The 18,137-nt window shown below is 42.9% G+C and overlaps 1 protein-coding gene across 5 annotated transcripts in view; it reads right to left on the reverse strand.

The window, feature by feature from the left end:
* ETV6 (ets variant 6) overlaps positions 1-18,137 on the reverse strand; it is a 222,775-nt gene that overhangs the window by 41,549 nt on the left and 163,089 nt on the right. For all 5 annotated transcript variants that reach the window (XM_014540208.1, XM_014540210.1, XM_014540209.1 and 2 more), the window contains one exon: positions 9,520-9,684. In XM_014540208.1, the coding sequence (XP_014395694.1) occupies positions 9,520-9,684 (165 nt within the window). The remainder of the gene's footprint in view (positions 1-9,519; positions 9,685-18,137) is intronic.

The following is an 18,137-nucleotide window of genomic DNA, read 5'->3' on the forward strand; positions in this document are numbered from 1 at the left end:
CTGTCAAAAAGTAGCTTTGGAGGAGAACTTTTAGTGATGGGCAGCCGGCCACGAGATAAGCAAACCACTTTTGGACAGCTCTCTGTGATAGAAAGTCTGATGAGTTGGACTCTGGCCGCCCTACAATCTCATGTACTTCAGCTCTTAGCTTTGGCTTCTGGAGCACCATGAACGTGTGTCCCATCTACAACCGTTTTCTACATAAATAAAGATGGCCTCCTACCCTCTCCCCATTGCTACGGTCCCCTAATCCTGCCAACACCTGGTCTGTTCTCTTGGTACACTCTGAAAATATTCATGGAGGCATATCTGAAGAGTTGTACTAACAAAGAGATCTCTGGAATAAAGAAGATATTTTAAAATGTTATATTTATTTGCTTGTTGAAAATAAAGAGCATGAGCCAAATCACTGTATATCTAACTTAGCTAATGATCACTGGCTCAAATTCAAAAGGCACTTTTTGGGAAATTCTTGGCCCATTCAATTCTTGATAAATCTTCTTTGTCTTCCCAGAAAAGACATAACTAGTACTAACTGTAAAGGGTGCTTCTAGCTTTTGTTGGCTCCTCCATATATCTGCACACGTACACACATAGTTCATGTACATGCATGCCCGTACAGAGGTGGGTTTGCCACGAAGCTGGTGAGTTTCAGGGGCCTTCACTTACATAGTCCCTTGGGAGGAACCCTATAACTATTTGCATCCAAATTATAAAATTCAGGCCCCATAAAACCTATATACCCTTCCGGGTACATGCACACATGTGACACATGAAGATTGTACATGCATGCATACACACATGTGCACACACACACATACACAGAAACCCACAAATTAAACACATACTATCTTACATTGGTGATCTGGATGTAAAAAACCAAGCATCTAATCTGAGAATTCTAAATTCTATCCTTTCATTTGCATTTTGTTTCAAATAGATAGTAGTGAGAGTGAACAAAACTGTTGCAAGTTGCTTATCAATTTTACTAGTGTCTGAAGACCAAAAACATACAGATGCTGCTTAGGGGATCAAATTTATCTAAGTTTCCTTACTTTTAGAGGAAAGAGCTTGGGCTCTGGAGCAAGGAAGTCCCAAGTTTGAATCATGGTCCCTCTATTTTTCAAGCTGCATGCACTTAAGCAAACTATTTTGAGCCTTAGTTCAAGGCTTAGTTAAATAATCTTTGTCTCAAATAACAATAATGCCATAGACTTGGCAGGGCTGTTACGATTAAATGAGATGATTGGAAGAAGCACCAGCCCATGCCTGCTATCATATGTGCTCAATAGATGGGACCCCTTGTGATTATGATAATTATTCACAGACCTGTCTCAAAAAATCTGGAAACTATTTGCTTTCCTTCAATACTTTTGCACTTAAAGCACATACAAAACTTTAATGAAGTCACATTTATATGTATGGAATTTGTTTTCCAGTTGACATCATTTCATTCAGACATTTCTAGCTCTTTCTCTCTCTCTCTCTCTCTCTCTAGTTCACGGTTTTATCTTCAACCTCTTTCTATGGGTTTCTTCCTTTTAGTATTTAAGCAGTTTCAAGTTTTTGTCTTACATGCGTGTGCGTGCGCGCGCGCACACACACACACATGCACACACTCTTTGTTTTCACCTTCCCCTCTAGGTATTCCTGTTTCTCTCCCATTGTAGCTGAAAAAGTCTCTGAGGAGCTGTCCTACTCTGCTATCACCCCTTTCCTCCCCTCCACTCCTCAGGGCCCTCATTCTGGTCTCCACTCCAAATCCTTCTCCAAACTGCTCTTGCTCAGGCCACCGACCTGGTGTCAAACCCAGAGAGCAGCGGTGGGGACTGGGGACCGTGCCTGCTCTCTCAGCAGCATTCACCACCAGGAATCACTACCTCCCCTCAGAACTGCATAGTTTCAGATTGTGATTTGTCCTGCTTCTCTTCTCATCTCTCTGCTCTTCCTCCTCCAACCCTTCCACAGTTAGGCTCCCCAGGACTCTCTAGCTTTCTTTCTGGTATTCTCATCTACTCCCAGGGCTCCCATCAGCTTGTCTATGCCGGATCCACTCCGGCCAGGCATTTCTTCCCACCTCAGGACCTTCAGTTCACTCCAGACACTTCCTCTAGTGCAGCGGTTCTCAACCTGTGGGTCGCGACCCCTTTGGGGGTCAAATGACCCTTTCACAGGGGTCGCCTAAGACCATCGGAAAACACATATATAATTACATATTGTTTTTGTGATTAATCACTATGCTTTAATTATGTTCAGTTTGTAACAATGAAATTGGGGGTCACCACAACATGAGGAACTGTATTAAAGGGCATTAGGAAGGTTGAGAACCACTGCTAGCATGTCAAACGGGCACCACACACTGAGCCCTGAAAGCCCTCATGGTATATCATTGTTCAGTAAATGCTCAGCTGATTGGGCCAGAAACCTGGGAGACACCCTTCACACTTCTCCCTCTTATCCAACATCTAATCACTCACCTTATAGACTGTCTTCTAAATATTCCTTGAATCACCCCTTCCTCCCTGCTGGCCCTATCTTAGTTCAGGTCACCACTACTGCTTTCACGTGCCAGCCATGCCTACTGCCCACATCCACTTTCCATCTCTGCCTTGTCATGCCAACCTCTGCTTCAACCCTGGTGGCTCCTATCTGTCTGTCTTTTAAAAAAATATTTTTATTGATTTCAGAGAGGAAGGGAGAGGGAGAGAGAGAGACAGAAACATCAATGATGAGAAAGAATCATTGATTGGCTGCCTCCTGCACACCCCCTACTGGGGATGAGCCAGCAATCTGGGCAGATGCCCCGACCGGGAATTGAACCATGATCTCCTGGCTCATAGGTCAATACTCAACCACATGTTCAATCGCTGAGCCACACCAGCTGGGCAGGCTCCTATCTGTCTTTCAAATAACATTGACAGTCCTGAGCATGATCCATAAGACCTCATACAACCTACTGAGGAAATTATAAGCGACCCCACAAATGGTACTAAAGCTATGGTGTATTCCTTTATAGTCACATTCTCCGAGTTCGTTTAGCAAATCTCATATTGGGGGCTGGCTTGGTGACTTCCAGTTTCGACAATTATAAATAGAATTGTTAAGGACTATCTATCTATCTATCTATCTATCTATTTATTTTACTGGATTGTTTTCTTCGATTTTTTTTCTTAAAATGGTACTATCAACAAAAGGGTATGATTTGTTTTAAAGTTGTTGTTATTCACTGCTTGTTCTCCAAGGGGCTGGGACCAGTGCTGTGTGTCATCGACAAGGGTCCCCAGAGCCTGTCTCCTGGGGTTTCACAACATCAAACTTCTCACGTTTAGATTTAAGTGGAATCTTAACACTTTTAAAGTGTGCAATTTTCAGGTGATGACTATGTACATATCCTCATATGAAGCTTATCTGATGTAACACATTCTTATATTTGCAAATTGTTCTCTTTTCCCTTTCTTTCTCTTCTGTTTTTATTCAGATTTTAGTTTCCTTCTGACCAAGTCTTTAAAATAATAAAAGCATGCATGGGGTGGGAGGGATCACTCTCAGGCTGGTCAGAAAATTCCCTCTGCTTGTGACAGGTTCAGGATGAAGTCCATGTCTCAGTCCCTTCAGTTTCATCATAAACTCAACAGGGAAAACACCTGTGCAGTCACAGGTCCCAGAGGGGGACCCACGGGCGGCCACTACAGGCCCATTCCTGTCTCGGACTGCTTGGCTTTCTGACTCTGCGTGCTCTCATTTTCCCAGCATGCCATGCAATCCATTTTTGGAGGCTGATTGAATTACAAACCCTTTTATTTAATACAAAATGCCTTCAGTGACCATAAAAATAAACTAGTCTTTTACTTAGGAACAAATGTTAGAAATTTCACTGGAAATCTATGTCCTTGACACAGAGACCCTGAGATAAAGGGAGTAGCTTGTGGGAAAAGTTCAATATTATATTTAAGACAAGAATAAATCGGATAGAAAAGAGACCTAGTGAGACAATTACCTTAGCTGGATAAAAAAAAACAAAACACACCAAACATGTGGTAAGAAAAACAACAGAATAAGTTCATGAGGAAAAAAACATTGTGAAAGAGGTACGTTCTTTACTTAAAAAGTGTTAGTTTTACATGTTCCAGTATCACTCTGTATGAGGGCTCAGTGATCACCACCTTTCACCAGTGGGACAAGTGAAGTGCTAAGAAATTAAGAGGCTTTCCTGTAATTGACTTATCTAAGCATTTTTCTAATGTGTGATACACTTTCTGTTTTTTGTGTTGTTTTTTTCCTTTGCTCAAAGACACAATAAGAGCAGAAAGAGCCAACTCCAGTGTCTTCAGTCAAGGGTCATGTCTGCTCCAACTCCCACACTGCAGGGCTATTACTCCCCTCCGGGACGTGGACCCTCGAAGACTTTGTGAGTCACTTCTGACACAGCCAGCTGACACAGCCATTCAACCTAGCAGGTTGGTCCAAGGAACTATATGTAGATAAGACCAGTATTTTTAGTTTAACCTTGAAAGGGAATCTAACTGTATGTAAAGGTCACAAGCAGAGAATGTTACCAAAGACAAAGGTTCTGGTGGGTTGGAAGGGGAGCAAACACTTGCAGCACCACACTCTAGTAAACCAAAAGGAATTTTCTTAGTAAATCTCCACTACAGTTATTGTTGAATTGAATTTAAACTTTGAAAGTATTTTTTATTTTCCTTTTCTTTTTTTAAGCATTGATAGAAAGTCTAGCATGAATTAAAATAACTTGCATTTTTTTCATAAAAATAATGTACCTAAATCCATTCCACCTGAATGTCTTGGAGTTAAATCAATGTTAACTGTCAGTTCCTTCTTATTAAGATGTTTTCTCAAGAGTCTCAAATTGGTCAAATAATGAAATACTCCTTTCAATTCAAATCATCCCAGACCACACCACATGGTATCTAGTAGCTTAAGGACTAGGCACAATTATCCTGTCCATGTGAGGTTTTATAAAATAGAGATTTCCTATGTTTATTCTTCAGCTCTACAAATGTAACAAATTTATCATCTTGTTCTATCTTCTAATTGGGAGAATATTCCAAAGAGAATATCCCATTTATCTTCAACTTTTGAAATCTCCTGTTTAGAGCTGATATAGTTCCCTGCTTTAGTCTAAGGGTTGAAAATGGAGGACCCTTGTCCTTGAAGTGGATAAGTGCAGTTTGTTAAACTGATTAAAAAAGGTAGAGTTCAGCCTGGCCAGTCTGGCTTAGTGGTTGACTATTGACCTATGAACCAGGAGGTCATGGTTCAATTCCCGGTCAGGGCACATGCCGGGGTTGCTCAATCCCCACTAGGGGGTGTGCAGGAGGAAGCCGTCCAATGATTGTCTCTCATCATTTTTGTTTCTATCTCTCTCTCCGTCTCCCTTCCTCTCTGAAATCAATGAAAATATACTTTTCAAAAAGTAGAGTTCAGAGAGGCTACCATATGTGGACCTAAGATAAATAGTATTAATATTTCAGTAATTGTAATTCATTGAGTTTCATTATTTCCTCTCTACATTTGACAAGAGTTGTATTAAGGGATGTTATTTCCATATTCAGAGAGCATAACACTGGGTGAGGCCCGGCAGGAAACATGGCCGGGAGGAAGCCGTAAACATCCATTCATGGGGACAGGGCTACCAGATACTCCTTGGTCCAGCAGCCCCATGACCAGTGAGATGCTGCTGCTGGGTCTTCTCAGGCAGCAGGAAAGATTCAAGGAAAGAGGACAAAACTGGATGAAGTGTAAGTTGTACAAGGTGTGTAAGCTGAAGGAGATCAAAGCCTGTACTCGCTGCCTGTAGAGTGGGAAGCTGTACTGTCTACTAGAAGCTCAGCAGTTTCAGTGGCTGAAACTGGATGGAACTGTTAGGAGTTGAAGGGAGATTAGGAGCCACAGGGTGGAAATTCCATTTCATGGATGAGGAAAATAAGGGCAAATGAGGTGATGTGATCTGTGCAAGAGCCACGTGGAGAACCCAACCTCAGGACACTTAACTACACGGATGAGAAAGCAGGAAGCCCATGTGGGAAGTAGTTGTGGAAAATGCTACACCTGAGAAATAAAAAGATTTTAAAAATCTATGCCTTGTCTCTACCTACGCAGAATACTGGTAGGTGTATAGTGCCTACATGAGAAGGGTCTTCTCAACTCCTTAGTTGTGTCTTCCAAACCCTCTGACAATACTCCTCTCTTCTGTGGTAAGTTTTCTTGTAGCCCCTACTGGCAGGTATCACCTTGAAATTCTGCCCATGGCTTTCTGGTTGATACCTTTTTGGTTAATTAAATTACCTGTAGTATAAATTTATCTCTAGTCCCAGCTCAACGTACTGGGCATGATGCTCATGTCTATTATTCCCAGCTCTGGTCTGGCTCTTACCTCACATTTCCAACTACAGAACAGGCCATGTCTTCCTGGATGCCCTGGCATTTCTTGGCCAGAATGAACTCGCTGCTGTTTCCAGACCTGCTGCTGTTTTAGCCAACTACTCTGCACCTGAAGTACTGTTTCTGATCTCATTGACCCAGTTCTGGACTTCAGTGGCTCAGACTACAGCAGCATCATTCTAGCTTTCCTGCTTTCAAAACCTTTCAGTGGTTTCCTATTACCCCCCCCCCCCAAATAAAACCCAAACATCTTAACCTGGGCTTTAAGGTCCTCTTGTGTTGGGTAACAACTCAACCAATATTTATTGAGTACCAACTGGATGCCATGCACTGTGCTAGATGCTGGAGACATGGCAGCTTAATAGGACACAACCCCTGCCCAAACTGAACTTTCCACTATAGGAGAGGCATGTAGCATAGCAAACAATCACATATATCACTGTGTGTGTGTGTGTGTGTGTGTGTGTGTGTGTGTGTGTTAGAGGCCATGGCAGAATTAGGGAAAGCTCTGGGATAAAAGAGGAAGAGTACCTAACCCAGACTGACCTGGAGAGAGGTGGAGGAAAGGAAGGCAGGGAAGCAGGGATGGAAGAGAAAGCTTTCCTAGAGAAAGTAGCTGAACTTAAAATATGAAGAGGCAATAAGACCAGTGAGGGAGGGGTAATGAGAATGATGAACAGTGCTTCACACAGAGGAGCCAGCTTATGTGGCCTTATCTCTGAACTTCTTCTCCACACAAACTGGCCTACACCTCCTCCTTAACCTTTCCTTACCTCCCTTCCCCCACCCCCATGAACCTTCCAAAGTCCATCTCCATTGTCATAGAGCTTCATCTGATCATCCAGCTAGAAATCACCTCTCCTAACCTTCAACTCCCTTAGCCTGTACTCCTGTACCAGTGGCACAGGGCTATTCAGGGAACATTCATGTAATGAATTTCTCCTGCCCCCACCCAACTGTGTCTATAACACCTCATGTCCGAACTAGTGAATCCGCCTTAGCTGGCCTTCCTGCCTCCTGCCTTTTCCATTCATCAGGTGGGCTTTCTCACTGTCACCCAAATATATTAACCTAATGCTGCTCTAATGACCCAGAATGTTCTCCTTCTCCCCTTGCCACTCAATTCCACCCACCCTTCATGTTGTGAAACAACTCCATTCATGCTTTCAGGAGACCCATCCTACCATATGCTCCCCCTTCTCCAGCATCCTTTGCCTTTAGGTTCAATGCAATCCTGCCTATCTACCTGGACAGCGGGATGCTGTCTGTCTTCCATATGGCCCATGCCAGCAAAGATCTGACAATGTAACAAGGAACTACTGACAGGCTTTTGCACATCTTTGCTTCCAGCTTTGAACAGAGATAACCTAGTTTCATCAGTAAAGTTGAGAGGTCACTGGAGAGAAAAATAAATCAGCAACAAAAAGGAGCACCTGAGATAGGATAAGGGAGGAAATTGCAAAGGCCCAGGAAGGAAAGCTTGCCCGAGGTCTAAGTCAAATCAAGCCAAAACACATCACTGTGTTTTCCTTTGTCTTATGTAAATGGTTTCTCTGGAACATGAAAGAGTTAGAGTTCTTTTCCTCCAGATAGGTAGCTTCGGCTCTTTAAGCATAATATCGGAGTTTCCTCTGGAACAGAGGAGGGAAGTATTTCTGCATTCAGTGAAAAGAGACTGCCTAGGTTCCTTTTACGTTAGTTTTATTTATATGCTGTTTTATAGTTTTCTTATTCTGAAACCAAAAATCCATGATAAAAATCAGTGATTTGTGACAAAGTATTTCAGGTATGTTTGTGTCCCTTATAAAACCTTAAAAAAATGATTCGTTTTTCCAAGATATAAGCCTTTGAGTTTCAATACCACGTATACTTCTGGGAGACACTTCCCCTTTGACATTTCCTTATATAAACAATCTGTTGAAATTGGGAAAAGCAGGGGAGATCCTGTTCTCTGTCCTTATCTCACCCCCTGGTATGGGGGACATTTCCTCATGACGGTTAGTGTATTAACTGCTGGCAGGCCTCCAGGAGTAAATAAGGGTTGAACAGAGCTGGAGACTATGCCAAGACCTTACGCAGAATCTTTGCCCTTGGTCAAGGACAGAAGGGTCTCTGCCAGACAAGTTAAATCAAGGAGACTCAATAGAAGGAGGGCCTGTTGGTACCTGAATAACAAGCCCTCAAGAGGCATAAACCCGAGACCGAAGCTCTCCTTTGACATATGGAGTTCCCAAATAGCTACCTTCTACATATCTATCATATTGAAGACATGAAATTAGAAAGTATATTTGAAGTCTTATCTACATTATTAACATACTTTGCAGGTACAAACACCCCTTACTGAACTAAATCTTCCCCTGTGGTCTTAGGAGCCCTCATTTGGACAAATCTTCCTAGTTAGATGAGCCTAACCAGGAAACTTCCAGTTGTATTGTTCAGGATTTCTACAAGCTGCCAGAGGCATTACTTCAAAAAATTCAGGACATCCAAAGGACATCATCTGAGGCCCCCTGAGTTCATTTCTAAACTTGCCTTGGCTAGTAGGATCTCTACCTTGCCCATTCCTTATCTCCTGTTCTCTCATTTTTTCTTGACCTTCTAGTCTAGCTATCTCAGCAGGGCTCCTCCCCCTTACTCAAGCCTGTATTTGTTGTTAACTGAGCAGTTCACAACCTACACTTGCTCTCAAGAACCTCTCTTAAGCCTTCAGACTCAGGAGTAAGGTGGAGAGAAAGAGCTGGGATGCATTTTCTTCCTTATGTGGTGGCAAACTAGATCCCTTAAAATCCAGTGACTGTCGGTCCCAACTGGGTTACTTCTCTGAACCTTAAAAGTTTCCCCTTAAAAAAAAAAAAAAAAAAAAAAAAAAAAAACTGTCCCAACTGGGTTACTTTTCTGAACCTTAAAAGATTCCCCTTGATCTGAAAGCTCTTCCTCTTCTCCCCTCATACTGGCATATGTCAGCAGGATCTTTCCTCCACTAAGCTGGGCCACTGTCCTTGCGCCCATGGTGACCTACAGCAGAGATTTTTTGGGGCAGGATGAGCAGTGGTAAAGACCGACCACTGATCAACAGATTTGCCAAGCTGAGCACGTGTCCAGAGTCCAGACTCTCACCTGAATGAGGAGATCGATAGCGAAAGTCCTCTTTGGTCAGCAGCAGGAGAGCTTTGCCATTCATTTCAAACGTGTTGCTGTCAATTGGCCTTAAAGAAAACTCATTTTCAGCCCACTTGAGCCACTGGGCTACGTCATCCCTGCTCCAGTAAACTGGCTGCAAGCCTGTTGGAGAGAGAGCAAGGCAGAAAGAAAGAGACAGAAAAAAAAAGGGTCTTGTCAGTTAGACAGCTGGACTAAAGGGGAGAGATTTCTGAATGGTTAACAACATTAGGTCCCCATGTCTGAAGAGCCCTCATGTTCAACTCTGAATCCCAGGTTAAAACCCAAGCTTCATAAGTGCCAAAGTGTGATATCAAATGAACTTTATATGTAGAGGCAAATTGAGCAAAACATCCTTTTTTTTGTCTTTAAGGGACCATTGGTCTTAGAGCCCCACCCTTCCTTGCCCTACTCCAGGGCCTGTCTGGATTCCAGGGTTGCCAGAAAGGTGCAGCTCTATGGTGGCCTGAGGTACTCATGGGAGCTCAGAGTCATGACCCATGCCAACACACTTCGAAGGGGAACTTAAAATCAGAGCTGATCTGATTGCAACCCAGCGTCCTTTGGAAGTGGGAATGTTCCAGAGCTGAGCTTGACCTCCTAGAGCTGCCAAATAATGAAGTGTTCCCTAAAATTTCTTCCTGGAAGAGTATTTGCTCAGCCTCTGGGAAACCATCAGGCCAGCCTCTGGGGATGAGAGGGCAAGGTAAGGAGAAAAGGTCTTTTGCCTTTTTAGTCTACTTGCTGTGCTTAGAACTTCCTGGGGTAGGGGGTGGAGAGGGAGAGCTACTTGGACTCGGAGTAGGACCAGAAGTGGGTCAAAGGGAGGGCTGCAACTCAGGGCCTATCTCTGTCAGGAAGCCTGACTGGGAATCTACCTTTTAATTTTATTTTGCTGTTGTGAGAAATCTTTGACATCACTTAAGTGGTTTAGAATAGTGGTTCTCAAAGCGTGATCTGGGGACCCCTCAGGGTTCCCAAAACCTTTTCAGGGGTCTATGAAGTAAAAACTCATTTCATAACAATATTAAGAGGTTATTTGCCTTTTTCACTCTCATTCTTTCATGAATGTACAGTGGAATTTTCTAGAGGCTACATAAGATGTGGAAATGTAACAGAGATGAGAATCCAGCCATCTCCAATGAAGATGGACATTAAAGAGACTTGCAAAAATGTGAAACAATGCCACTCTTCTCACTAGTTTATTTTGTTTTGGAAAATATATTTATAAATAGATATTTATGTTAATATATACTTAGCTTATTATTTTTCAGTAAGTTTACAAATATTTTTTAAATTCTCAGTTTTAATTTCCAATCTGGTAACTATAGATAGCTAAAACCCATATGAGCAAAGCTTTTGAGGTCTTCAATAATTTTTAAGATTTGAAAGGGGTCCTGAGACCAAGATCGTTGAGAATAGATGGGTTAGAAACAGCTAGATGCTCAATAGAGCTTCATTCTCTAAAACTGTACTGTGTAAATAGTTCTATACAATGGAATCAGTGAATCAGTGTTTGCTAAGAAGAGCCTCAGTCTCCCTGCAGTTACCTAAACTTGCTAAGGAGACTCCATGAGTGTGCTACAAGAGTGTCCTTCAGTTTGATCCTGAAAGAATCACCTTTCAACCTTAAATAAGGCAAGACAAAGACCTGTCTGGTCTACTTGATGGGCTGCTCAGCATCCCCGGGGAATGAACAACTCGAATCCCCTGGAGAAGGTCCAGAGCCTGTAGGCATGACTTTGGCTCTGCCTTCCAGGCAGCTCCTTTGCAAAGTCTAGTTTTGAAGAATGGTAGCTTACTTGAACTTTGTGGAAGTACCTTCAAAACTGGTCCACTGTGTAGGGCATCAATAAAAAACTACAAGCATTGGAATAATAGAGATGGGCACCTAGATGGGGTTGTTGAGTTGTTTTGTTTTTAAGTTGTATAATTTTTTTACATAGAAAGAAACAAGTGGCATTATAAAATAATAATGTGTAGTATGTTACTGCTCTATGATCTTTAGAATAATATGGCCACTAAAGAATTCAAGGTTCTGTTTTAAGACTCTTAACTGGGCCAAGAAGCAATGCCTATTGCCGAACCGGTTTGGCTCAGTGGATAGAGCATTGGCCTGCGGACTGAAGGGTCCTGGGTTCGATTCCGGTCAAGGGCATGTACCTGGGTTGCGGGCACATCCCCAGTAGGGGGCGTGCAGGAGGCAGCTGATCGATCTCTCTCATCCATGTTTCTAACTCTCTGTCCCCCTCCCTTCTTCTCTATAAAAAAAACAAAAAAAAATTAAAAAAAAAAAAAAAGAAGCAATGCCTATTAAAGATGGTCATTGGATACAGGGGGTGCCCCAACCTTTTCCAATGATTTTGAAAAGATGAATCTGGAATCATGGTGAGGTGGGAGTGTGAGGATGGCTCAGCAAAATTTCAACTGTTGAACTGGTACAAAACCGTAACGTTTACTTCCTATTATTTTCCATGGTGTCAGTCATCTTCGAACAAGAACAGCATAACGGTTTGTCATTGGGGACTTTTCCCTTCCTCTCCTTCACACAAGGCCAGCCGTGAGGGGACAATTGTCAAGCGTGGCCTAAGAAAGCGCCTGGGGTGAGAGGGCCACAGAGCCAGGAAAAAGGACAGGGGAGCTTATTAGAAGCGCAAGTGCCAAAGCAAATACAGAACTGAATCCCGCTCGGGAGGGGAAATGAGAGTAAAATGCTGAAGTTTCTACAGAGGATACACGGAAACGCAGGAGGGCGGGTGAGAAGGGGGTGGGGGATGCAAGTAGTAATTTGAGGTTCTTTATATTCTATGGAAGAAAATAGTCATGAGTAATCTTTTCCCTAAATACAAGAAGAGGCACACACTCCAAACAGCCCTGCCGGTTAAGAACAACAGTTTCTCTTTTCACTTCCCATTAGTCTCTCCCACAGCCCAGCGCTGCCGCAAGCAGAGCCACCAGGCGGAAACCCCCTCACCAGGGACCTAAGTGAACGCTCTGGGCTTGTGAGCAACAGGAACGCAGTGAGTTACAGCGGGTCCAGGGAATGCAGTGGAATCCGAGCAGGTTTCCAAAGGTGACCCGGACAGAGCAGGCTACCTGCTTGAGGCCACCCAATAGATTTATCAGAGTCACTACTCTTCCTTCCATCAGCATAAAGAGATGGCAGACACATTCAGTGAGCTGGAAAGAGGCTCGATAGACTTGGGTGTTCAAAGTCAAGCTTCACTGCCATTGCCTTTTTGGTTCAATAGAATAAAAAGGTTGTGGCCTCAGGATGTGCTTTGCAATTTTAACTGAGGACAAACAACCCCCATTTACTCAAACCTAGGGCCCCAAGGCCTGGGTGTTACAGCGTCTAATGCAGGGGTGGGCAAACTTTGGGTTCTTAAACTGGACCGGAGGACCGGAACAAAAGCATGGATGGAGTGTTTGTGTGAACTAATATAAATTCAAAGTAAACATCATTACATAAAAGGGTACAGTCTTTTTTTTTTTTTTTTAGTTTTATTCATTTCAAACGGGCCGGATCCGGCCCACGGGCCGTAGTTTGCCCACAGCTGGTCTAATGGAATACAGCCCTGGACCCAGAGGAAACTCTGGTCTAATCAGGGTCATTTCACTGAATTTATCTAGCACTTTAACACTATTCTAAGGAGTTTATAAATATTAGTTCATTTAATTGCATGCTCACAGCAATCCTATGAGACAGTGTTTCAGATTAGGGAACTGAGGCCCAGTGCCTTTAAGGTATTTGCCCAAGGTCATATGGCCATGGTAACAAGAGGAGTTGAGGTTCAAGTCCAGGCAGTCTGGTTTCAGTCTGTGCTCATATCCATTATGCTGACCCATGCATTTCCCATCCAGATTTAGATGGATTTTCAAGACTATTAGGAATTCAGACAAGACTGAGTGAATTGAATCCTCCCCACCCAAGACTTTGATCTTTGGAGGCTTTCTCAAGTTATCAATGGACTAAAACAAGAGCAAAAGTATCTGTAGATCCCTGAAGAAATCCTAAGAAAAGGGTAATATGCAAATTAACTGTCACTCTGTCACAAAGATGGAGGCACCCATAGCCACAAGATGGCGGCGCCCAGGCCTCTCAGCCCCGCCGGAGTCCCCCAGTCCCGGGGGGTGGGGGGTGGTGGTGGTGGGGTTGGGTGGCCGCCGAGAGCGGGCAGCGTGAGTGTCCTGGCAGAACGCTTGCTTCGTCACCGCGGCAACAAGGCAAGCATTCCACCCTGGCCGCAGAGGGCCTCTGGGCAGTGGGCACGGAGCAGCCTGGGGGTCGGGGGGAAATGTTTGTGTTGTCACCCCAGCGACGAGGCAAGAGTTCCGTGCCCAGCCACGGATGGGCCTCTGGGCAGCGGAGAGCCTCTGGGCAGAGGGTGCGGAGCGGCCAGGCCCCGCAGAGAGCTACTGGCGCACGTATTCGTGCGCAGGGCTACGAGTAGATTTATAAGTGGGAAAAGGAAGAAGGAGGAGGTGGAACCCCGCTTTGAACACAGCCAGGAACACAGCGCTGCCTTCCCTGGCTGCTCGCTCACAGGCACTCACTGCTCACAGGCACCAGTCCTGAGTCTTCACATGGCTCACAGAAGCCACATGGGCAAGATGAGGGAGGCATACCTAACACAGAACTTGTCTGACAGTTATCTCTTGCAACTTTAACTCAAAAAAGTTGAAAAACATAGTTTTAAATGATCATTGGTCAAAAGAAAAAGAGAAAGGGCATCTGTAGATCCCTGAAGAAGTAGATTTATAAGTGGGAAAAGGAAGAAGGTGGAGGTGGAACGCTGCTTCTATATTATGCTATTCCCTGTGCATATATAACAAGCTTGTGAGAGCCATATTAAGACTTGGATTTTTAATACCAAATCATTGCAGAGTATACTTGAGATGAATTTTGTAAAGAAGACATGAACTGCTATAATTAGGAAAATTACAAAGAATTCCACTGCAATTTTTCTCCCAAATGGGTCAAGTTAAGTTCACGGCGCCATACCCATCAGTAACATACCCAGGCCCTTAAACTTCCTGCTAATATTTCTTTGATTCCATGTTCAAAGGTGCAGCTATGTCCGTCACCACATTCTTAGCATCATTTCAGATTTTCTGAGTTTAAACATAACTAACCATAAAAAGTGTGCTGGGAGTCAGGAGCCTGGATTTTACTAACAGATTTGCCATTAATTAAGATGTGACTCTGGGCAGGCCACAGATTTCATCTGTAAAACGCGGGGCTTAGAGTATGCGATCTCTATTCCCTTCTGGAATACAGTCAAGATGCTCCCATTTAATTTGAAACTTAAAATCCAAAGACTACAAGCAGCCCAGACCTTTTTCTTCCAGAAAATGACCCTGAGATTCTGTAACTTCCTCAAGGATCTCCTGAATCACGGAAAACAGATTAAGTTACTTTAAATGAGGTTAGTGCTTGAGAGTGCTTTATTGTATTCTAATTCTTGGAAAAGTTATAACCCAGGCAACGGCAATAATAAACATAACATTTTGACAAGGTGCTCTAACATGTATGACCTCATTTGGAATTCTCACAAACGCCCTGTGAAATCTGCTGTATTCTCATTTCAGTTTATCAAATGAGGAAATGGGGGCCTCAGAGTCATTAGATGATTTACTGGTTAAACAATACTCAGTTCAAGCTCTTTAGCTATAGTATATGTTAATCAAAAACACCCTTTAACCCAAACGTTCTGTATAAACAGGAATTTGCTACAGATTCTATGGTTTAGAGAACAGAATCATAAAAGACAGAAGACACCTCAGTCCAACCCCCACCCCATCTTACTAGGAAACTGAAGCCAGGAGACAAGAGAGAACCACGACTGAGTGGCCCCAGGTTCCCTGACTTTCCAGCATCTAACGTTGTCTCATAACTTGATTCGATGACACAGAACCATTCCACAACCCCTGACATAAGTGAGGAAAGTTATCCCTTGCTTAGTCATCTTGCCTTCAGATTAAATCTTCTTCATCGTTCCAACCATAAGTTCTGTACTGTAGTTTCTCTAACCTCACTGACCTGCCTACCTCCTCCGGAGATCCTACATGGCTTCCACTCCTAAACAGAGAACCAGAAGGAGGACTGGACCCTTTCTTTCTCTGGACAATATGGTTCTATTGATAGTAACAGCTAACAACCATTGAGCACTTGCACTGAATTTCCACTACAATGATTATCATCCTCATTTACAAATGAGAACACTACAGCACACAATAGATGGAAATGGTGGTGCTGGGATTAAAAACCCAGGTGGTCTGGCTCCACAGTCCCAGCTCTTCACACCCCATCGTATTGCTTCTCAAGTAGCCTAATGATAACAACAAACGCTGCGAGCATTGCAAACACTTGCAAGGCACTGTTCTCAATGTTTTCTGCACAGAATTCATTTAATTCCCACAGCAATCCCTATCCGCATTGACAGAGGAGAAAGCCGGAGCACAGGGAAGTTAAGTGACTCCACCAAAGTCACACAGCCAGGAAGTGGAAGAGTCAACATTTGAAACCAATTGGTCTGGCCCAAAGTCCATATTATTAACCACCTATGTGTTTGTCTAATCTTATTTGGTGTTTTGGCAGGATATCAAATTACCTTCATGATTAAAAAAGAGAGAGAGGGAGAAAAGTTTCAGTGAGGGTGTGAACTTTGACAGTGCTTAGGCATGCAGGCACTGAGCAGCAGCACGGAAACTACTTCCCATCTGTGTGACCTCGGGCAACTGACTTAACCTCTCTTGTCTCATAGCCTCCATCAGAGATGATGTGCTTATCAACTCTCAGATGACATAAAGCTAGTACAGAGTAAGATTCTACAAATGATGATGATGTAAAACACAGAGCACAGATAGTAACTGTGGTAGAGCGAGCACTTAATAAATATTAGCTGCTGTTTTTCTACTACTGTTATTACCGTTATCATTTGTACAACCACCCTACCTGTCACATATATGGCTGGTGTTTGGAACCCAACTGTGAGAAAGCATGTCGATGAATACCAGATTTCATCTTGCTATTTTTCACCATCATTCCAGCCTGCTGCCGTCTCTCTGGATCTGTTTCTAGTATCATCTGTACTCTGTAGCTTCATGTCATCTGAAGCTCTGATAAGCATCTGTCATCTCAACAGGTCACTGCCAAAGTGCTGAGGTGAGGGCTAAGATGGGAGTCCTCTGGTGACACACCAGCCACCTCCTTTCTGATGGGCACTGATCAAGTTATGGACTCCTTACGGAGTATAGGTGTTCAAGGATCAACCCATTTAAATATTCTGGTATTTGGACTATAATCTCCAAGGTCAGCCATAAAGGCACCACCCGAAATTCAATGATCCACTTCCCTAATGTCCAGAAATACAGCAACTGTAACATTTACAGCAACCTTACTGAAGAGAAAGAGAAGAAGCAGGAGGTTGGTTACTAAGGGATAACTTCTTCCCAAGTGCTTCTTCCCAATCATAACATACATGATTGAAAATCTGCCCTGAATTTCATCTGCAAGGGATCAGAGTAGCTGTTTTTAGTCTGTACATACACTCTTTTCCCCCTTTCTATTCTAAATATCAGGTAAACAGTGGCTCACATTCTTTCTTTTAGTACCTCTTCCATTTTCCATAACCTTTAGGGTTTACTGTCAATGGCCTACCTTTCACCCTTGTAAGTTCTCTATTCTGGCTGTCATTTGTCTGGGCCAAGAGCCTTGGATTTATTTAGAATAACTTTAGATTTGCTTTTATAATCAATTCACCCATCTTGGGCTTCAATTCCCTTCTGTCAATGTTTGCACTACCTGTTTCAGTCTGATGATCACCTTCCTTATGGAAGAGAGGGAAGAAAGAGAGAAGTTGGACAGTTTTGTTTTTCTGCCATTTGTCAAAGTCACTGCATTCAACCCTATTTGCACGCTGATAGCACGCTTACTCTTGTACTGCCCCCAATACTTGTTTTCTTTTTCTTAAGCATTTTCCAGTTTTCAGATCACTTCGTTTTAACATTCTAGATCTAAAAATATATCTTTTATATTTTTCTTTTCAGTGAGTTGCTCTGTCATCCACTATACACGTCTTTTTAAAATCTGAGCTCATTAGATCCGTACGCCAAACAGCGAGAAAATAAATTGGCATGATCTCTCTGGTAAACAACTTGGTGATGGTTTAGGAGCCCTGTAAATGTTAATTCTGAGACTTTACCTTAAAGGAATAATTTAGGATGCAGAGAAATTGTTCATGCACAAAGATGCTCATCGCCATGTTATGTTTAATAGTGGAAAACTGGGAACACCATAAGGGATTAGTTAAGTAAACTATGGACTTAAACTATTTCTGATAGGACATTATGCAGGCAGTAATGTAATATTTATAAAGGGCATCTATTCATATGAAAAAACAGCAAGTAGCTGTTTTATATATTATAACCTCAAACAATGCACAGAAAAATATTATAATGAAACATATAAATATTAACAGCTACTATCACTCAATAGAATTGTAGGTGATGTTTGTTCTTTCCTTTCCATTTTTATCTTCCAATTCTCTATATTAAGCACATGTAACATATAT

This window comes from Myotis brandtii, unplaced genomic scaffold (genome assembly GCF_000412655.1).
Source record: "Myotis brandtii unplaced genomic scaffold, ASM41265v1 scaffold237, whole genome shotgun sequence".
In the NCBI taxonomy this organism is placed as follows: domain Eukaryota; kingdom Metazoa; phylum Chordata; class Mammalia; order Chiroptera; family Vespertilionidae; genus Myotis; species Myotis brandtii.